Source organism: Lipotes vexillifer, unplaced genomic scaffold (assembly GCF_000442215.2).
Source record: "Lipotes vexillifer unplaced genomic scaffold, Lipotes_vexillifer_v1.1 scaffold149, whole genome shotgun sequence".
Classification (NCBI taxonomy): Eukaryota; Metazoa; Chordata; class Mammalia; order Artiodactyla; family Lipotidae; genus Lipotes; species Lipotes vexillifer.
This window is the reverse complement of record NW_006779962.1, coordinates 1,103,441-1,125,289: the sequence shown is the minus strand read 5'-3', so window position 1 is coordinate 1,125,289 and position 21,849 is coordinate 1,103,441. Positions and strand designations below refer to the sequence as shown.

The 21,849-nt window shown below is 56.2% G+C and overlaps 1 protein-coding gene across 2 annotated transcripts in view; it reads right to left on the bottom strand.

Annotated features, from left to right (window-relative positions):
• The window catches only part of COL5A1 (collagen type V alpha 1 chain), a 163,963-nt gene that overhangs the window by 41,094 nt on the left and 101,020 nt on the right, over positions 1-21,849 (bottom strand). For both annotated transcript variants that reach the window (XM_007453087.1, XM_007453088.1), the window contains exons 24-34: positions 21,794-21,838; positions 20,986-21,039; positions 16,677-16,721; positions 16,287-16,340; positions 12,955-12,999; positions 12,201-12,254; positions 9,903-10,010; positions 9,179-9,232; positions 6,517-6,570; positions 893-937; positions 699-752 (exon numbers count right to left, since the gene is read on the bottom strand). In XM_007453087.1, coding sequence (XP_007453149.1) covers positions 699-752; positions 893-937; positions 6,517-6,570; positions 9,179-9,232; positions 9,903-10,010; positions 12,201-12,254; positions 12,955-12,999; positions 16,287-16,340; positions 16,677-16,721; positions 20,986-21,039; positions 21,794-21,838 — 612 coding nt within the window. The remainder of the gene's footprint in view (positions 1-698; positions 753-892; positions 938-6,516; positions 6,571-9,178; positions 9,233-9,902; positions 10,011-12,200; positions 12,255-12,954; positions 13,000-16,286; positions 16,341-16,676; positions 16,722-20,985; positions 21,040-21,793; positions 21,839-21,849) is intronic.

The window sequence follows — 21,849 nt, the reverse complement described above, 5'->3', positions numbered from 1 at the left end:
GGGCGGGCGGAATTGGCTTCAAGGCCCCAGGGCAGGAAGAGGGGATCCAGAGGATCTTTCACCGGGGCAGGAAGATCCCAGCAAAGGTGTCTCTGCAGCTTCCAAACCCCTTCTCAAGAAAAGAAATGAGACCTCCACATCAGAACTCGGGCGGGGCGGGGTAGAGGGGGAATCTGTCCAAAGCCTGGCTGGAGCTGCCCTCCTGGAGCTGCGGGGCTTCTGGCTGGAAAGTTCCACGGGGGGATGGCCCCGGGCAGCCTCTGCCACGTGACTCAACCTGACCTAACTCATCCAAGGGCTGGTGGAGACGAGCTCCGTCTTAAACACCCCCAAGTAAACTTCTCTCTTTCTTTTATTTTCTAAAGTGAGAAAGGCCATGGGGCACCCTCAAGTGCTTGACATTTTGGTGCATCAGAAACTTTGGTCCAGGGCTTCCCTGGTGGCGCAGGGGTTGAGAGTCCACCTGCCGATGCAGGGGACACGGGTTCGTGCCCCGGTCCGGGAAGATCCCACGTGCCGCGGAGCGGCTGGGCCCGTGAGCCGTGGCCGCCGAGCCTGCGCGTCCGGAGCCTGTGCTCCGCAACGGGAGAGGCCACGACAGTGACAGGCCCGCATACCGCAAAAAAACCCCAAAAAACAAAAAAACACAAAAAACACTTTGGTCCATCCCGGGGCCACAGAGGATACTGAACACATACCTTGGGGCCAGGCTTCCCAGTGATGCCTCGGGGGCCTCTTTCACCCCGTGGACCCTGGACAAACAGGAAACAAGACAGGTCAGCTCTAGTCCTCGGCATCCCTGACGCCTCCTCCCCGCCACCGCCCCCCGCTACTGGGCATGCTCCTACAACCCGCTCCCAATCTGGAAGATGGCCCTCACGCCCAGGGTTACCGTTGGGCCTCGCTGCCCCCGTGGCCCCGGCTTCCCAGGTGTGCCCTGGAATCAGAGAAAAAGGGTGTTGGTCAGTCACTTGACACACCTGTCACTGTCTGGGCGGTGGCCCCCCTCCTGGGTGATGGAGAGACCCCGCGAAGTCAGAGCTAGGAAAGACCATCCTCCTTATCTTTGTTTTAAAGGAAGACTTTTCAGGGTGACAGGATCGACTGCACATCCAATACACACAGCTTTATATTTCTGTACAAGGCCTGCTGAAATCCAATTTTCTTCCTGCTGCCTGATGGATGTTAACCATGCTTATCTGGTTTCCTTCCCTCAAAGCAACTAGCCCTCCCTCCTCCCCCCTTCATCTCTCTCTCCACCCTCTCTCCCTCTCTCTCAGCAGGGGTGGGGGGAATCATTATTACAAGAAAAGAGAAGGAAGTCAACCCTTTCCTACATAATTTACTTTTGCTACAGTTAAGGATATTAGCCATTAAATTTTCAACAGGCGCTGCAAACGAACAAACTTGCAATTTAATATATAAATCATGTATCCGAGAGTCATTTGCTTCTCATCTAATAGAATTTAGACTCTTTCTTTCTCTGTGGTTTTGCGTTTTCCAAACCAAGGAAAACAAATGCACTGCGTTTGTTTTTTTCTAAAGCCAATATATAACAGCCGGTAAGTGCAGTTTACCTACAGCACATGGAAGTAATGGATTGATCACGGCTCCTATATCTCCACCATCCACCATTTCTCCATGCTTTTTCCGGAATTTTTTTTTTTTTTTTTTTTCTGGTTTCTAACGATAAAGCCCAAGATGGATCTGTATTGCTAAAGGCCACCTGATACATTTCCTCTCACCATCTTTCATTCACTGCCAGAATCAAAACTGCTTTCTAGAGCCTCCCGTTTTGAAGTGACTTTAATAAAACCTTTTATGATAATGAGGTGATTACGACGCTTTTTAACGATACACTCTGGTCTCGCTGCTTTCATTAGATGACAATATCTTTCGGCTTCAAATAAATATTTGCCTACAAAAATTAATGAAACATCTGCTTTCTTCAAATGATGGGCTTTCACCAGCAGAGACACCGTGACCCACCCGGGTGACTCCCTGGCATTTGCGGGTGAGTCCAGCTGGCACGTCATCTCACGCCCAGCCTCCACCCAACACCACGACCCAGATCGCAGTTCTGATCTTGTCACCTGAAAGGCTCTGGGTTCCGACCTAAACTAACTGCGCCCCGGGCACTGGGAGCAAAACAGAGTCTCAGCCACAGATTCTGTCAGGCCTCCCAGGTGGTGCCAGGCTCTCCAGGTTTCCTTGTAAACGAACCCAGAGTTTTGCATCCCGGTGACTTACGTCACTGAACAGGAGGTGCCCCATCCATGGCTTCCTTAACAGAATCTCCCGTGAGCGCCTGTCCTTGTGCCCTTGTGGGGCGAGGCACGGGCCATCCCAGAACTAGCCTTGCTCGTGCCAAGATGCCCGACGCAGGTGGCAGAAGCCTCTGGTCGCTGGTGGTGTTCCTAAGGGGTTGGCTCTTCCCAGGCAGGGCCGGCTGGGACCCCGCCTCGGCCCGGGGTGCAGGCCAGTGACAGGGACAGACTGTCGATTGCTCACATGACAGCCAGCTGTACGTGGAATCCACAGCCAGCAGTCCCCCAACCCAGCCTGCCCCTCCACAGAGGCCAGGATGAGGCGAACAGAAGGGCACCTGCCGGCTCACAAGCAGCTGTCAGACGGGAGGCACACGCGTATCAGCACACACGCCACCCGTCACGCTGAGCATTCTAGCACTTAGAAGCATCCATTGGACCAGAATGTCCAAAAGGAGAGTAAAACGACCTCTCCACAGAAGCACAGCCCGCCCACTCCCTTCCCACCCGCTCTCCACACCAGAGCGGGGACCAGAGCTACTCTAAAAACCTCCCACGTTGCTCCCCCGATGAAAGCCTGGGTGGGTCCCCAGGGCCTGGGATAAAGAGCACAGGTCAGCTGTTCACCTCCCAGGCCTCGGCCTGCAGGGGCAGCCATGGCCAGCCTTCCGTCCCCTCCTCCCTCCCGCCCTCCCCACTTCACCCACCCAACTTCCATCCCTCCTTGGGTCCCAGGAATGTCACCACCCCCAGGAGGCCTCCCCTGACTGCCGGCTTAGGCTCTTCCTCCTGGGAGACAGCCCGATTCACCTGTCTTTCTTCACACTCGTCACTCATGAGCTGGCCTCTGGGTGCCCTCTCTGGGCGGCAAGGCCCCCAGGGCCTGGAACTTCAGAGGACCTTAGAAGCACGCGCTGCAGAAGTGAACGAGCTCTCTCCAGATGGCCCGTCACTCTGAATTCCGAAGCCGAGGGAAGGGGGGGGGACAGTCACACCAGTGGCCGCCGGGGGACTCCTCCGTTCACCACGGCTCAGGGGACCAACCGCGCCAGACAGCTCACGAAGCAGAGGGTCTGGCTTCCCTCGTGATGCCGGCAGGGGTGAGGGGCTCCCGTCCGGGGCTGGACTGGCTGCCTGGCTAGTCTAGATTGGTCTCAGCTTGTGTGTTTTGCCTCCAGCCTCGGGAGTGCAGAAGTGGCCTGAAGACGGACACCTGGGGCCCCCGCCCCAGGAGGCCTGGAGTCTGACCTCTACGCTCTGGGTCCCGCCACTGTCAGCCCGCAGAGCTGTCCCCCCTCCTCCTCAACCATGGAATAGGATCGGGGGGCACCAGCACCGAGGCCGCGGAACTTGTGTCTCTCACCACCTTCCCCACTCTTCCCATGGTTCCCATCCAAAGGGCGATCATTTCCACGTGGAATTCCCATGGATGATGTTTCAAATGCAGTGGCGCCTTCGATCAAGTGCTCCGTAGGGATGCTTTGAATCCTGGGGCCTCGGCCCCTCTCACCTCCACCACCACACACCCTGGTCACCGTCCTCCACCCCGGAGGCAGGTTTCCTCTGCCCCCTGCCCCTCCCAGGCTCTGCCCCTTACTCAGGCCTCCTCCTCCAGACCGGCCCTGACCCCTTACCTAAAATCGCAATTTTCTTCTGAATTCCCTCCCTGCCCATCCTGCCTTATTTTTTGCCAGAGCACAGACCAGCATCCGCCTCGCCACCTGCTTCACTTACTGATCTGTCCATGGTCCCAGCTCTGGAAGGTGAGCACCCCCAGTGCAGGGATTTGGGCTTTTCCTGCAGTGTCCCCCCGCCTGGGCTCACAGAGCACCCGGGACATATGGGCAGGGCAGACACTCAACAGTCTGCAAGAACAGACACAGTGACATAAGAACAAGCCTGTAACTCAGCTTGATGAGGACGAGAGAGCAGGACGGGCACCGACACTGGAAGTTCAAAACCATGGGGAAAGGACTGCGGGAAAGCCACTGCCCGGGGAGACACCTCCCCCTCGATTCCTCAGCGTCCCCACACACCCCATCCTCTGAGCCAAGGATGGCGAGGGTGCTTGCGGGCAGACAGCCTCGGAGTGGAGACCTGGGGAGATCTGGAGTCCAGGGCAGGAGAGCCAAGGTGGATTCCTCCTTCCTTCCGTGGGGAAGGTTCCAGAATAAAGGCGTCTGTCTCTCCGGAGGGGAGGATGGGCAGACATGCCGTAAGTGCTGAGTCTCGTGACTCCAGGGTCCTCTCCTGGGTGCAGGGACATGGGGAGCCCACGGCTAAACAATGAACGCTCGGGGTCTCAGACCCGGGGGCTCGTCCGCCTGACAGGACGTGCACTAAAACGGCAGCACTAACTTGCTCGCTGCGAGCCGGGTAATCTCAGACGCTTCCTGGGGACAGACATGGCCATTTTCCTCGGGAAAATGTGCCCGGGCACATCTCTCCCACAATGAACAGACGTGTGCTCCAGTCATGCCTGACCACGGCCCAACCTCTCCCTTCTGGAAAAGCTGGCATCTTTGCCATCCCAGCTCTCTCTAAATGCTGGCGGCCACACCCACCCATGTGGCCACGATACAGCCACATGCAACCCGACAATCCCTGTCAATCCGGAAGTAGATCGTTTCCTCGGGGTGTCCAGGTTTCAGACCCCAGGAACCACGTCCGAACCTCAGAACAGGAGGAAGTGCCCCGGTCCCAGGCCCCCCTGCTTTCCAACAACCCGTTTTCAGTGGTGATCCTGGTGATCACGTGCTGACTCACTGGAACAATGGCCCGTGAGGGCTGGAGGGCATCCAGGCATCTGCCCAACCGTCTCAGCTCGGGACTGGGGAGGTTGAGAAGCATGAGGGGCAGAAGAGGGCGGCAGAGCTTGGACCAGAGCGCCACGGCCCCCAGAGCCACGGCCAGGCCTCTGCTGCTCGACGTGACCCCACGGGGCCTGGACCTGCAGTGCAGCTCCTCCATGGAAGGGCCTGTGTCACATCACGTGACCCCCTGTTAACCGTCATGACCCATCTTGGGGACTCTCACGGCAACGTGGTGCGGAAAGCCCTGTGCTCTGTACAAGCTCAGGGGCTGCCCCCACCCTGTCCCCCCGCGGTTCCCACCCTTTTACCAGACCCTGGACCGCTTTTCTCAAATGACAGTCTTTCCCTGAAGACACTAGTCAGACTGTCCCTACCAGGAAGAACTAGAAGACAAGTAGGCAGGTAGACGATGGACACACAGACAGTTACAGACACAGACACAGACGTGATGTACACATGACATACATCTAAGCATTGCAGATACAGACATAGGTACAGACACATCTAGACACCGATACAGACAAATAGATAAAGGTCTCCCTGTGGTTATGCAGCTGACTTGCACTCAGAAAAGTCCCCGTTTTTCTCTTCTGTGAGCCTGGCAGACACGTTCGTGCACGTGGATTTTGGATGGTTGAAGTCTTCCTCCCTGCTTTCAAGAGATCTCACTGTCTCCGCTCAAACGCAGTAACATTAGTTTGTAGCGAGCACGCTGAGGAGAGGCAGCCCGTCCGTCTGAGTGGGGAGGACCAGCCTGGGGCGGAGGGGACCGGGCTGGGCCCAGCGTCTTCCCCAGGCCTGCTCTGCACACACCCCACTCGCCTGTGGACAAGGCCGCTCCGAGTCCAAAGGCCCAGGCGGACCCTTCCTGCCCTGTTCGGCCGAGTGGCAGCGCTCAGGCAGCCTCCTATGATTTCCCTAAGCAGCGTTCAGGGCAGCTCCTGCAGGAGGGCCTGGGCCGGCAGGGGTCCGGGAGAGCGGCTCCCCCAGCCTGAGCCCTCCGATCACCTTCCCTCAGGGGGACAACAGAGGGAAGCAGAGCGCGCGGCACCTGGCGGGGTCCGTGAGATACAAAGCAGAGCTCCTTTCCTTCCTTTTAAACTTAGCCTGGAGGGAAAGTCACTTGGGCTGAAAGAGGAGAATCTGGGTCTCGCCAGTGACCCCAAAGAGCTGGCAGGATGGCGGCTGTGTGTGAGAAAGCGCTGTTTTCTCAGCATGCCTGCCCCTCAGGCCCGATGCCCCTCCTACTGCGGCACTGCCCGCCCGGGGGGCTAAGAGTCACCAGCGCTCAGCGGACAGGCTTAAGGTCAGCTGTTCCAGAAAGCAGTTTTGGCAGCAAAGTGGGTGAGAAATAAACAGGATGTATTGGAGAATATACCCGCGAAATACCAAGGCAGCAGAACAGGCCGCCTGAGCAGAGGCCAGACCGTCCTTACCCGGCCACCCTTCTCTCCGTTGGCGCCAGGAAATCCAGGAAATCCGATAGAACCCTGGAAGAGAGTTAATTAGGAAAGAAGCTTGAGAGCCTGATCAGGAGGACGGGCTCTGCTGCCCGAGCCACAGCAGGAAGAGTCCGTTAAGAGTTCAGTCTCGGACCGAACCCACCGGCCCCCGCCACCCGCCACCCATCCACCAATCTACCCACCCACCATCCATCCACCTGTCTACCCACCCGCCACCCACCCATCCACCCACCATCCATCCACCTGTCTATCCACCCACTATCCAACCCCCCACCATCCACCCCCCTGTCTATCCACCCACTATCCAACTATATACCCACCCCCCCCCCCAACCATCCATCCACCAATCTACCCACCTCCCACCCACCATCCATCTATCCATCCAACCACCATCCATCCATCCATCCATCCCTCCAACCACCATCCATCCATCCAACCACCATCCACCCATCTACCCACCCACCACCCAGCATCTATCCAGCATCCATCCATCTATCTACCCACCCACTACCCACCTATCTACTCACCATCCATCCACCTGTCTACCCACCCACAATCCAACTATATACCCACCCACCATCCAACTATATACCCACCCACCCACCCATCCATCCATCCAGCAAATCACCCACCATCCGTCCACCCACCCATCCATCTACGCATCCATGCACCCATCCACCCATCCACCCACCCATCCATCCATACGTACAACCACCATCCATCCATCCATCCACCAGTCTACCCACCCACCACCCACCATCTATCCACCATCCATCCACCATCCATCTATCCATCCACCCATCCATCCATCCAACCACCATCCAACCACCATCCACCCATCTACCCACCCACCACCCACCATCCACCCACCATCCATCCACCATCCGTCTGTCCATCCACCAAACCACTCATCCACCCACCCGCCTACTCAGTATTTCCTGAGCATCTCAATGACTCCAAATTTAAAAACCAGAACTGAATCTCAACCAGGTCCCCTTCCCCTCTCTCCACACTCTCCCCTCACACACCCATCTCTGCAAAACACTGGTGTTTTGGGAGAAAAGGGAACATGTGCCACTTAGATTAACTGGAGATGATGTGTGAATGTCACATTTATGACATTTGTTTTCTGCACCTTGTTGCCATGTTTTGCTATCTTCCCAGAACACCTCTAAATAAAGCATGGCAGCTTATAAAGTCAGAAATGAATGCAAATTTATGCACCGACTGTGGCCTCGCACAGCTCTTTAATTCTAGAACTTTACAAGGTGCACACAGGCAGGGATGCACTTAAGGGCTTTGAGTGGACGAATATCCAAACACTTACCACGTGAGCTCCCAGTGACACTGTCTAAAGCATTTCTTCAGCACGTCTCTACTCTCTCTGCGTGACTTAAAATCCTGACCTGAGCGTGTGCTTAGACCAGGAAAAGTTGACCGATGTTCAAACCTTGAGCTTCTCCCAGGGTGCTGAGCTGTGCCAAGCCACCCGTGTGCCCGCCTGCCTGCTCCAAATAGGAGACTGTACCGAGCTTCAGGGCAGGAAAACCTGGGATGCAGGCTTCACAGTGCTCGGCTCAGGAGCTGGGTCACCGCCCAAGGACTGTCCAAACTGCCTGAGCAGCTTCAAGGTTCTGCCCTCATCTTTCCAAAAAGCTGCCTGAACTTGATCTATATTCTCCCCCTACTCCCGTCTCTCCCAAACTCCTCCTCTCTCTCCTTTCCTCCCCCAAAAGGACACGCATTTCAGGAGAGCAAATGGGTCCATCAGCCTCTCTTCCTCCAAATACAGTGGACAGCACTGCAGTCAGCGACTACATCGCTGGCAGATACTAAACAAAACTCCTGTTTCACAGCAAATGATCTCCCCTGCATGGTGGCTGTCAGCTGCTGAGTGGGGGCCTTCGCGTTCCACAGGAAGGACTGATGTGAGCATTGCCATCAGCAACAAGGAAATACCTAGAGCTGCAGCCCAGCCCACGGGGCCTTTCCTCTGCTAGCAAGCGGGGTGTCCAGAGGCCTGAAGCCCAAGGAGGGCAGGATGCACGGACGCAAACCCCAGAGACCCACGAGTTCTCCTTTGCTGTTAATTATGTCTCTAGTGAAGGCACTAGAGACATAATTTTTAAGGAAGAGCCATGAATAATAAAAGGTGAGATTAAAAACTAAAATGTTTTAAATGATTTGCAAAGCCCCAAGGAGCTGCTACACGTAAAATAAAGCATGATTTCCTATAAGAAAGGTTTCATCTTTCTTTTATACTCAGTTAGGAGCAAATAACTTTTGGATCTCCAGGGTGAGTTAAATCTGAGAGAGGAACGCGAGTTCTGGGTGTGGAGAAACCAGTGCACAGCGGTCCCCACGAGGCCAGGGGCACTGAGGATCCCGAGGTGCAGCCCACGCTCAGCTGGGTGGTCCCCTTCTCTGAAACGGCTCACCTAACTGTCCAGGCCCCTTCCTTCTGACTTAGGCGAATTACCACAGATGGTGGTGAACGGGGCAGAACCGAGACACAGCCACTGTGACCTTCTGTTTTGTCGCAGCAGCTGCGCCAGGGAGGGCGAATGGGTGATAGCGTGCGGGGCAGGGAGACGCCAATTGTCAGATCTAACAAGGGAGTTAGTACGTTTGTTACCTTTGGCCCTTGTCTTCCTGGGTAGCCGGGCAATCCTGGGACTCCGAGTTTTCCCTGCGGAAATAACGGAGGTGAATTCCACGGCCAGCTCTGCACTTCTCTGAGCAGAGAGGAAGCCAGCGTGTCTTGGCAGGGGACTGGAGCAGGCTGGAGTCTCCAAAGGCCGAGGACACCGTCATCACGGAAAGCGCCCTGCCTGGTTTAAAGCAAAGGGCCCTCGAGCAGGGATGGACGCCACTGCAGAAGCAACAGTGGGTGGAGGCAAACGCTCCAAATAAAGGAAGAGAGTTCTTTGTCTGTGACATTTTGGTCAATCCTTTTGGAAAAGAGTCCCAGCCCTGGGGCAGGACAGGGCGGGATGTTTGGGCCACGCAGAGCCGGTTCCTGTTCGGGGGTGAAGGTAGTGGGTAGGGGAGCAGGACGAGGGTGGGCGGCCTCCTGCAGGTGTAGGAGCAGCTGTCGGGAGCCCTAACCCCGCCACAGAAGATGGTGCACGTGGGTGCCAAGCTCAGACCCCAAGCTTTGCGACCAGCGGGAGGAAGGAACTCTTCCAGGAGTGGATCTGGGGACAAGGGTGCTGGGTGGAGTCAAGGGGACAGGAACCACGTCAGGACTCGCGCCAGCTCCCAGCCGGGGCTCAGCCTGACCAAGCCACCGCCTGGACACCCCAGGCCATCGGGAAGAGACTGTCGCTGGGAAACGGTCAACCTCCTGTGTCACGTACCTTCTCCCCAGGGGGTCCCAGAGGACCCGGGTCGCCATTCGGACCTCCACGACCCTTGGGGCCTTCGGGACCGTCCTCCCCTCTGGGACCAGGTGGGCCGATCTCCCCCTGCAGTTCAGAAAGATAAGGGGAAGGAGACCCGCAGAGTCTCTAGCCCCCCAAAGGCCCCCCCCCCCACCGTCTGGGAGTGAGGGGCCGGATCCCAGGCCAGGGCGGTAAGAGCCGCTGGGCCCCCTCAAGCAGATGGACCCTCGTCCTCGCACCGAGGAGACCAGGGCTCTGCTGAGCGACCAGTGCCCCTCGGGACCCACACTTAAGCCCTCGCTCCCCTATTCCCAATGGCCTTCTCCAAGTCAAGCACCTCTCGGCTAAAATAACTTCAGTGACTACGGTAGCCCCGAATTGCTATTTCCCCGAAGAAAGAGAGCAGAAGTGCCGTGCACTGGGGGAGCCGCTTTCTTCTCCTGAAGCCCCAGGAGGTATCAAAATGGACCACAAGGCCTGGCTGGGCCACGCCTGGGCGTCATGGCACAAGGGAGACCCACAGGGTGTATCCAGAGACGGGAAAACCGAAATATCACCTCATCCAACTTCCCCAGGTAACAGGTGGGGGGGCCCGAGCCCACACAAGGAAGAGGGACTTGGGGCGTGGCCAAGTGCAGCAGCAGGGGCCTGGCCCGGCCTCGGAGTGCCCACCCCGGTCTTCTCTGTCTATTGATGGGTCCCCCTCCGATCACTGGTTTCCGGGAGCAGCTGCAGGACAGCTGTGCAAACCCCCAACAGAAATGTGCTCTGTACGGATAAAGAAAGCTCATGACTCCCTTATTCCCCAGCCCCAGTGTGTCTACAGGTCGAGGACTCTCTGTCCCTAAGAGGTGCTTTTCTCGTTCAACAAAAGAATCCTTCCCATGTTTTCTGAGCACTCAGAAAATCAGGAAATGCCAAGCACTGAGCAGAAATTCCTCTCTGGGAGAAATCAAGACTGAGGAGCCTCACTGCCCAGCTGAGGAAGTGTCCCCTCCCCCCCCACTCCACCCGCGTCCATCCTCATCCAATTCCAGCCAGAGGTCCACTCAGGGTATGGCGTGCAACTGCAGAACGTCTTTTGAAAAGGCACTCTCCTAGTATGGACCCAAATGTGTGCGTCAAGTCGTTGGAAAGGAAGATAAAAGAGACTTTCACCAGCCAGACAGAGAGAGGCCCTCAGAAGTGGGGAGTCGTCACCGCAGAGAAAGTTCTAGAAAAGCTGTCTTCAGCAGCAATATAACTGGGACAGGACTGTGAAATGAACCCCTCTCTTTTATTCCCCTCCCTTCTGACAGAGCCCCGGATCACGTCTGCCTTTTCAGCGTGGGACAAAGCGCCAAGTGTGCAGGCTCTCTGGTCCTGGCAGGTTCTGGTAAGGCATCTGTTTTGTGGGGCACAAGGAGGGCGGCCTGTGTGACAGCCCTGTTTCCACGACAGCGTCCGTCCAGGCACGTGTGCCGCTGCCGCCACAGCGGGCCCACCAGGGGTGTGGGCATCCCCTCCCTTCTGCCTGGCCTCTGCTCATTCCAAACTTGTCCGGGGAGCTTCTAAGTGTCCCCACGGCAGCAGGCAGCTGGCCCCCAACCCCACTTCCTGAAGCGCCACCTGCATCACCTTCTCCTTATCTGCACAAAAACACCGCCAGTGGCTTTCTGTGGGGCGCCAGCCACATGGCACGCGCCATCCCGCCCCAGCACCCATCAGCTTCCCTGGAGCTGAGGTCAATCATCCATTAAGAACCAACTAGGTTGTTGCAACCTCTGACAGCCCAGCAGGAGGTCCCAGAACACAGGGGTCGTCTGGGGGTCCGAAGAGCAGCTGAAGAGGTGTCTGGGGGCCAAGAGACTCAGAGCGCTGGTCAGGGTGTGGCCCTGCCAGCGACCGGCCGGTGGCCTCGGTCAGGCTGCTACCCTCTCTGGTGAGCTGGGTCGTTTCTGCGACCCCCTCTTCTCTCCCAGACACCTGTCACCCTTCTTGACCCAAACGAATTGCTCTGCAAACCAGGGTATCAGCCAGAAAAAAAACAAGTTCCCACTGACCCACTAATGCAGGGCAAGGACACAGGGCAGAGGGGGCCAGGTGACCCTGTAAGCAGGGGTTTAGGACCAGGTGCCAGCTGCCATGGCTCCGAACTGGAAGCTGGGGAGGAGCTGGAAGCTGCCGGCGGCCCAGGAGCCTCCACGGAGACATCACCTCTGTCCTGAGAAGCTGCCCTGTGGCCCCAGCGGGGCCTCCCGCCCAGCTCACCCTTCCCTGCCCCCGAACACTCACCCGATCTCCCTTGATGCCCATGTCTCCTTTGAAGCCCGGAAAGCCGTCTTCACCCTGCACGGGGGACCGGAGAGAGCCTCGGTCTGTATGAGAAAACCCACCGCCCAGGTACCCCCACCCAGACCCTCTGGGCCTCAACACCAGCACCAGACATGCTGGGCAGAGGATTGTCAGTGCCCGGCCCCCTGTCCCTTGCGAGATGTGTTCCTGTCAACCCTTTGCATTCTGTGGTTCTCGCTGGCTTTGCAGCCTGCACTGGGAGTGCTGTAGCCCTGGTCACCCTGTTTGAGCTCAAAAGCTCTGCACGGCCGGGCAGTGGGCAGCCCAGCGCCCAATCTGTCAGCATCCGTTTCTCGGAGCGTCTTTGTCTCGTCTAAGCATCACTGTAGGCCCAGCAGCGGTGGACGGGCAGATGTTTGAGTACGGGGAGCCAGCTGGAAGAGCCCCCAAAGGGATTGGGACTACTGCTGATGGCCTTATGTCGAGGGGGCAGGAGGAGCTCTCTGGAAGGGACAGGCATCGCCTGGAAGGGTCTGGGGACGTGCGCTGTCCTGCCTGCAGGCTGGGCCAAGGACGAGCCGGTGGCCGGCGTCTCTCAGTCACCTAGTCCCGCATTCCACGGGGGAGCTGTACACATTCATGCTATTTGTGAACTGGGGGATTCAAAATGCCAGTGGCCTACGGTCACTCAAGTTCCCAGGATGGACCTTCCTGGCTCTTGGCCAAGGCCCTGAGGGAAGGAGGGTACACTCACCTTCTCGCCCTTGGTGCCCTTCAGACCTCGGATGCCATCTGCCCCCTGCGCAAACAGAGAAGAAAAGTGAGCAGCCACAAGCCCGAGGCCCTACGGACCCCACAAAAAACGGGCCTGACCCCCAACACCAGGGGAGCCTGAGCGTCCCGCACAGACCAGTCCCCTCCCACTGCCCGCAGTCTCAGGACAGAGAGCTCTGCGGGTGTGCGGGGCGTCTTCTAGAAACATCTCGGTCTCTCTCTTGGTCTCTGCTTGGGGAGCAGAGGGGTCGTGAGGCCTGAGCTCGGGCTCTGGAATCAGGCAGACGGGGTCAGGCCCCCCACGTGTGGCCTCTGACGAGGCCCCAGACTTCTGCTCACTTGGAAAGAGGGGGTGATGACAACCCTCCCCCCATCGCTGCTGGGGGGAGGGGAGGGCGCAGGAAGCCCTGGGACAGGGCCCGGCAAACGGCAGGTGCTCGGTGAGCGGAGCTGTGTGCCATCGGGTGATTTTCACTCTGTGTTATCATTAACGTGTAATCATACGTTACGATGGTAGTAATAATAATTACCACTTAACGACACCAGCCACTCCCACTGCCCTCATCACATCGGCTCAGGACGTTCTCATCCCCGGGCCGAATAAGACTGTCAGGGAAGGACCAGCCGCCTCCCTGTCTCCCAGGTAAAACCACTCCATCCCCGGAATGGACTTGACAGCCGTGCCCCCCACACCTGCCAGCAGGGTGCAGAGCCTGCCCCCGACTGACTGCCAAAAGCTTCCTCAAGCCAACAGCCCGCGGGGCCCCAGAGAGGCCGGGCCTCCCATTCAGGTCCAGCTGAGGCTGCAGCCGGGTCCCTCGGGCTGCCAGCTGCCCTCTTGTAGCAAGAACCTTGCACAGAATTTGCAGTTCTGAGCCTTTTCTCTGAGACCCAGGAGAGCTGAGAAAAGCTGTGGAGGGACAGAGGGACGGGGCTGGACAGACGCAGAGAGCTACATCGGCCCAGGCCATGGTCGGCTTCAGGACAGAGAGGAGGCCGGTTACCCCGAAACCCTGATGTCGGGGGGAGGGCGGGCTCTGGCACCAGGTCCCCTCCCCGTTGCCAGGCAGGCCAGCTGGGCTTCCCCTGCCCACACACGTCCAGAAAGAAGAGGATAAGACGGCGGCGTTGCTCGGATCCCTCCCAGACCTGAAGTTCTACCATCTCGGGACCCGCCTGAGGCCAGGGGAATGGGGCCAAGGAGACGAACAGACCAGGGTTTCCCAGCCTCACGCCCGTCGCCTTCAGGGTCTGGGTAGTTTGTTGTCGCGAGGCTGCCCCGGGCAGTGTAGGGGGTTGGACGGCCTCCCTGACCTCTGCCCTGCCCCTCCAAGCCCAGACGGTCAGAAATGTCTCCAGGAGTCCCTGGGGGTAGACTCTGCCCTGGGGCTAGAGCACCCATCATGGCCCTGGTGGTCCGGTGCTCAGGGAGCGAGGTCAGAGGTCACAGAACAGCCCAGTGGAAGGAGTTGCTGGGACACCGCTGTGAGGGCACAGAGGGGGACAGGGCTTTCCCAAGGCCTCCAGCGAGTGCGTGCTGGGGGACTTCCGCCAGCCCACCCAGCTCCCGTAGGCTCAGGGAGCGGCTGATTTGATTTGCCGACAGTCAAGCCCAAACAGTGCCCTGAGGAAGGGGCAAGTCAGAGGGCAGCCCGGGGGGATGCTTAAAGGTCAGTGAGATCAAAGAGCTTGGAGGGGCCCCTTTCCCAGGAGGAGGGCAGGGCTGCAGCGGAGGAAAGCTAAAGACCTTGGTCTCTGACGGTGACACCCGGACCTCCCACCCCACCTCCGCCATGAGCGCCCTCCGGGTCTCATCACGCCACGGGCTCTGCAATCTATTTCTCCAATGAGAAGAGCGTTCAGTCTTGCTTCTCCTTCCACCCTCCGTTTGCCCGTCTACTGGGATTGCTCATATCACGGATGAATTTAATCAGACCGACAAGATAAGAGCATTCTCCACAAACATCTCAGGGTAGACACCTTCCCGGCTCACAGAAGCAGCATCACGTGTTGGCCTTGGCCGTGCACGGTGGCTGGCATAGGCTCCTCGTGCAATGGGAATTTGTAAAATAAACGCACACAGAGCTCACACCCTCAGCACAGCTGCTAAATCACCGCCCTTAGAAACTCACTAGGCGGCGTGTGGGGCGAAAGCCTGCTTCAGAGAGAAGCCGCCTGTCTAAGGGTCCTGACCTGGGGCATCTCTCTGCCCTTGACCTTGGAACATCCCAATTCTGGGAAATGGAAGTCAGAGCCCCTTGGGGTCAGGATGGGGTACCTGGTTAGCAATAAGCAAGTCCAGGCTTGAGTCCTGGCTTCTGCATGGATTTACGGGTACTTGGGGGTAAGTTACTAAAAACTGAAGTCTTGGGTTCTGTGTCCTCCACATAGAACCCTGATGTGGAAAAATGCTTGAAAGTATAAAGGACCGTGAACGACACAGGGGGGGACTCTGGAGCTTATGGGTGTGTTCCGGCGAATCCCCCAAGATAAACTAGATGTCTTATACACCTTCGTATATATGATACTTTGCATCAAATTACAGTCATTTTGAAAGAAAGACCCACCCTTAGCTTTCCTGTGGGTGGGAAGCCTGAGATTGAAGACACGGCAGCATCTCCACCCCGAGAAAGAAGGGCTCTCCCCACACACACCCCTGGGGGCACATCCCTCTGCATGTGAATGTCCAGAAGCAGCATCACTGAGACGAAATTGCACAGCTCAAAGCAAACCCAGTTAGCTCAGGGCAAACAGACAGGGCCCTGTGTTTGGAGTATTGCTCTGGACCTCTGCGCCCATTTGACAACGGTTCCAGGAGCCTTTCAACATATACATGGACGTCTCCCACGAACGCATCTCCCAACAACAAGGTCTGCCCAGGTGTGATCAGCCTGGAAGAAACAGCTCCAAGCATCCCAGGAAAGGGCGCCCAGCTCGTCACCTGGGCTGAGATCCACTGCCTCTGTGGGGCTCCAGAGCAGCAGGTCACCTGGCAGGTGGTGATAGTAAAAGGAGCATGGGGCAGAAGGGTGCCTCCCCGTCCCGGCAGACGGCCACCACCGCGTTGCTCGTGCTGTCCCAGCCGCCCCCCGGGGAGCGTGCCCTGCTCCATTGCAGCCCCTCCTGGCCCCGCGGGCCCCTCCCTCACCTTCTCCCGCCCACATTCTGGGACCCAACCTCCCAGACCAGGGCCATCCCAGTTTTGGGGCAGGAGGGAGGTTAAAGCACAGAGGAATCTCTAAAACCGGCCCAGCCCTGCCCTGCAGTCCCGACCTTGACCTCCAGGAAGACCCGAGGCTGTGAGACCCTCACCTTGACTCCACGAGGGCCTGGGTAGCCGATGGGGCCCTGGGGGCCGGGCGGACCCTGGAACCAGAGAGGAAAGTGCGTTAGGCCTATCTCAGGTGGAGGGCGCAGGGCTCACTCTGGGCCACCCCTTGCATCCTTCCAGAACAAGCCAGAGAGCTTGCCTGCCCCTTGCACACTGCCCTCTCGCTCCGAGCAGAACGGATGGACGTGCCAGGTCGGACCCGCGAGGGTAGGCATGCGGGCACTGCCCAGCCCCACGGGGAAGGTGCGTCCACAGGGTTGTGTCAGGATGGGTAAGGACAGGGCTGGAAGCCCCTTCTGGACTTGGCGGGGGGCAGCCCTGCCCATCCCGCAGGAGATGCTGGAGGGGCCGAGGGCACAGCCGGTACCCACCTGGCCTCCCTTCTCCCCCGGAGGGCCTTCTTTGCCAGGGTGCCCCTGTCAGGAAAGAGAAGGCTGGCGTTAGTCAGTGGCCTCTGGGAAAGCAGGCCTGGCCACGCTCCAGCTTCCCTGTAGCTATCTTCGAAACGGAGGGTCAGAGCCCAGGTCCCTCCCATTTCCTCCCCGCCCCTCCCCACAGCGGCTTGGTCACCCCCAGTCCTTTAGCCCCAACCTCGGCTGCTTCATCTGTAAAATGGGAATAATGCCAGGCCCCGGCAACAGCAGAGGGGAATGTGCTTCAAAACCCACAGATGGGCTCCATGCCCCACTGTGCACCAGTGTCCCCTGACTCAGCCAGAGCCCAGCCTGCCCCCAAGTGCAGTGGGAGGGGACAGTGACACAAGGGTGTTTGTTCAAGGCCACCCAGCAAAACCGAATCAGTGGCCAAACAAGGACAGTGAAGTGGGACCAGACCTCCCGGGTCCCAACGCACCCTAGGTCTTCAAAGCCACCCCCCAGGTGACACAGAAGCTGAGCTCAGGGGAGAACATACATCCTACCCCACAGATGCAGAGCTGAGGCCCCGCGGAACTGCTCACGGCTCCTTGGTCACTGCCCCCTCCACCCTGGCCCCCATCAATTCTATTCTCAGGAACTTGACCTTCTCTGACTTTCTGACCCAAGCTGGTGACTAGGTTCAATGCCTCTGAGTTCACGAGCCAAACACAGATGAGAAAAACAGAAACAGAAGTATTCATTATCCGGAAATACAGTTCTACCCCCAAGGATTCCAGTAAAGAGAGGCCATGTGGTGTGGTGAGAATGCTGGCAGGGCAGGGTAGGGCGGTCTGGTTCTACTCCTGGTAACACCCAACCCGCTGTGTGACCTTAGGTAAGTCACTTGCCCTCTCTGGGCCTCCACTTTCGTGTGTATAAAATGAGAGGGTGGGTTGGCTGCTCATCCAGCTTGATTGTTCTAAAGTTCTAGGACGCTACTTGTAGAACACAGCAGCACTGTGGAGACCCAGAGCTCAACAACTCAGGTAAATGATATGTGTGTGTTCTTTTCAATTTGTATTAGTCGTGAACCGGATCTGATGCCACAGCAAATAGCCTGTCACGGTGGCAACGCGACGGGAAGGATGCAGAAGTTCCTTTGCAGGGTGGGGTACCCCAGGGAGCCCTTGAGGACAGTTAGGCACCGGTCGGACCACGCCAGCTGCCCGGGCCTGGAAGGGACACACTGCCCGCCATCCCCCTTCCCAAGACGAGGCTCACCAGCAACCCAGGCCGGCAGGGCTGCACCCAGACGGTGCCCAGGAGGAGGTCCTGCCCTGGGGAGGGAGGAGGGTCCTGCTCCCTTTGCCATGTGGGCTCTTCATGGGCCTTTTTTACAGTTTCCATCAAACCCAGAATTTTTCTGTGAAGTAACTGAGGTGATGGGCAGCTGTGGTGAAAGCCAGGTCCCAGAGACACACACGGGGGCAGAGCCCACACCTCACTCACGTGGGGAGACGAGCTGACCCCTTCACGTGGCAATGACCTCACTTACATGGTGGCGATAAGAATAGACCTGATCACAGTGTTTTGGAAGAGATAAAAGAGAGGGACTGATCGTCACCATGATTACTGTTTTTTTTGGTTTGTTTTTGGCCGGACCAGGCAGCCTGCGGGATCTTAGTTTCCTGACCAGGGATTGAACCTGTGCCCCCTGCAGTGGAAGCGTGGAGTCTTAACCACTGGACCGCCAGGGGAGTCCCTGCCATGATTACTGTTGTTTGAATCAAGGCCAAGCTTCTTAAATGCATTCTAAGCTGTAACTTTCTGGGGATGAGAGTAACTTTCTGGGGGTGGGGGGGGGAAGCACAAACCTCATTTATTTTAAATGTTTGAACAGAAAAAGATGGAAAGGAAATACATCAAAGTCAGAGCAGCTGCTTTCCCGCCATGAAAGGTCAGGCCGTTTCCACCCTTCTTTCTACTTGCCGGCCTTTCCCCAGTATTCTACAACCAGCAAGACTCTATAATGGAAAAGTAATAAAATTTAAATTATGTGTATTTAATATTTTTCTGATTAAAAAAGCAATATATGTTCATTGTTGACAAATGGAAAAATAATAAAGCTTAAATTATTTGTATTTGATATATTTCTGATTAATAAAGTAATATACGTTCATCGTAGACAATTAGGCAAGTGGAAAAGAAAATTAAAACCCTTCATAACCTCACCACGCATAGCAACGGTGGCCAAGGGTGTGACATAGCACAGCTAATCTATTTTCTCTGCACATTTGCATGCAAAATCGGCATCAGAAGATGTATTTTTAATTTACTATTATATCACGAGCATTTCCTCATGTCACTGAATATTCATTGGAATTCTATTTTTCCTGGCTCTGTAATATTCCCACGAGCCGTGATTCATCGCCCGCGTCCTCCTTGTGTGCTGCCCAGAACATCACCACAATGTATTCCAGAGCATCGAGTCTGCCCCGAAACCCCTCACACTTCTCAAAGGCTCTGAAATCTATCTTCCTTTCTTTCTTCAGCCCAAGCCACACCAAAGCAACACAAAGGGGAAAAGGAACAAACCCTCTCTTTCAGGCTGATCAACCATGTGATGCCTCTGTTAAGGAGAGTATTTTTAGATCTTTTGCTGCCTCCCGATTCACCTAAGACAAGGGCTCCGCTCCCCTCAGCCTGTAGCGTTGAGGTTTTCCCTTTTTATCTTTTGCTTTGAGCATCTTCAGTGTTGACCCACAACCACACTCCCTCGGGTCCTTCACACACTCATATTTTAAAGTGTGATGGTTGCTTGGGGAAGAGAAATGGAGAGGCAGCCTCCTGGCTCCCTAACTCTCTTAAAGGTCCCTCTTTCCCCACAGAATCTGAAAGGAAACTGGTGACCCTTTAGGGACCCTAGTGGCTGGAGTTTCAATTCAGAGAGAGGGATTCCAGGGTGTGACCAGGAAGGTCAGGGGGGCGGGGGCCGTGTAGGCACCGCCCCCTTCCTGACATGATGCACTGAGGGAAATGCCCCATTGACACCCAATCTTCTGATTCTGCAATCAGAAGATGAATAGAAAAAATGACTGGAAGGATGTACATTCACCTGCTATCAGGGTTTAACCCACAGGAATGGGACCAGAGGTAGTTTCCATTTTGTCATTTTATTTATTTTCCTAATTATTTATTTTCCAGAAGAAAATATTTTATCATTAGAAAATGCAATTAGGTGTCAATGTAAGTGAAAGCACTTATGACATATTGCAAAATATTCATCTCTTCACATGCAAACTCAGTCCAGGAGACTGAGTCCCCCAAAGCAGTTCGAGCAGAATTAGGTGTCAATGTAAGTGAAAGCACTTATGACATATTGCAAAATATTCATCTCTTCACATGCAAACTCAGTCCAGGAGACTGAGTCCCCCAAAGCAGTTCGCGCAGGAATGGGATTGTAATCAGCTGGTTCAGACAAAGATGGGACAATGGGTGATGTGTGATTCACGGGCCCAAAGGATCCCCAGCCATGAAAATGGAAAGACACCGTCATCCTATGCCAATCACCAATCACCAATTAACGGTTGACAGACTGAACTTCCTTGCTTCGTTTTTAATGGCGTTACTAACACAACAAAATAACTGTGTCCGAAATAAATAATTTCGCTAATCTCATTTTCTGAAATAGGCTCTCTATTCGGCATCAACTGGATATGCTAAAAATAACCGAAAACAAAAAGCCCACCGGCAACTCACACAAGGGGGGTGGGTGCAGATAAGCTCACGCAGACGGGCCCACACCCAGCGTTTGTCACTTCCCCGCCCCTCCCCCTCACAACTTGGCCACAGATGGATTTGTCCCTCACTCCCTATTTCTAGGCAGCGTCTACTTAGCTCCACAGCTGCGTGTTCACACCCCCTTCTCCGTGCGTGATGGCTAAAAATACACCCGGCACTGGTGACACACACGACTGCTCGGAGCCCAGCCCAGCCCTCCGTAGAGTTAAAAGTATGAGGCTGGGCTCTGATCACGAGCATCAAACCCCAATAAATAACGGACGTTCCTACTCATGCAATCACCACCCTCTGATTGAACCACATTATGGAAAGTGTGTCCAAAGCCCAGTAAGTATTTCCTGAGCAATCAAGCTCGCCATCGGATAGGTCTTCATCCAAGGAGCTGGAAAAGGAGACGGGGGCCACGCATGCATGGCCGTCTCGAGAGCGAGGGGAGGGGCCGTTTGCCCAGATTCCCAGTGCCCACCCCTGGGTGGACATGGGCAGGTGGGGTGTAAAGGGTGAGGTGGGCAGTGGTACTCACCGGGGGTCCATCAGCACCGGGCATCCCTGGGAGGCCTGGTTTACCCAGGGGGCCCTAGAACAAACCACAGACTCCATGAGCAGATGCCCCAGGGATCCCCTCAGCTGCCCACCCTCTCTACAAGCCCCCAAAGTTACTTTTCAACATTTCTGCTCAAAGAGCATTTGTTTAAAAAGGTTGCTCACAGGCACCCGCTCCCACTGGCTACAAAGCTTCCAGCCACGGGCAGCACCCAAAGGTAGTGGCCCCTTTGCTGTTTCCAGAGCCTTCAGTTTTGCTACCGGAAAAAAATCACCCGCCAAGTGAGGTCAGGAGATCTCCAACAGTGGCGGCCAGGGGCTATGATGCACTGAGAACCGCCCCTTTGAGGTCACTCTGCCGGTGCCGCCCCAGGTGCTGAGTTCACTGGACACCTGGGGCTGAGTCACAAGCTGTGCAAGGACTCCGGCTCCGGTTCTCTCCCTCGCATGTGGACTCGGGGTGCCGAGGATATATTTAGGGTTGCCAAATTTAGCAAAAAGAAACAAAACAAAACAAACAACAACAAAACGAGACGCCCGGCTAAATGTGGAATTTCAGACAACACAGTTCAAATTTAACTGAGCGTCCCATATCTGTTTATCTTCTCAAATCTGGCAACCTTATACATAGCTAAAGAAAGAAGGGAGGGAGGGAGGAAGGGAGGGAAGGAGGGAAGGGAGGGAGGAAGGAAGGAAGGAAGGACAAAGGTCCACACCACAAGCTGGTGACCAGTGCTCCTAATGCACCCCACAGGCAAGCACCCCTATGCCCAGCTCAGCCCACCTACCTTTTCTCCTGGAGGTCCGATTGCACCCTGGGGGCCCGGAAGACCCTGGGAGGGGA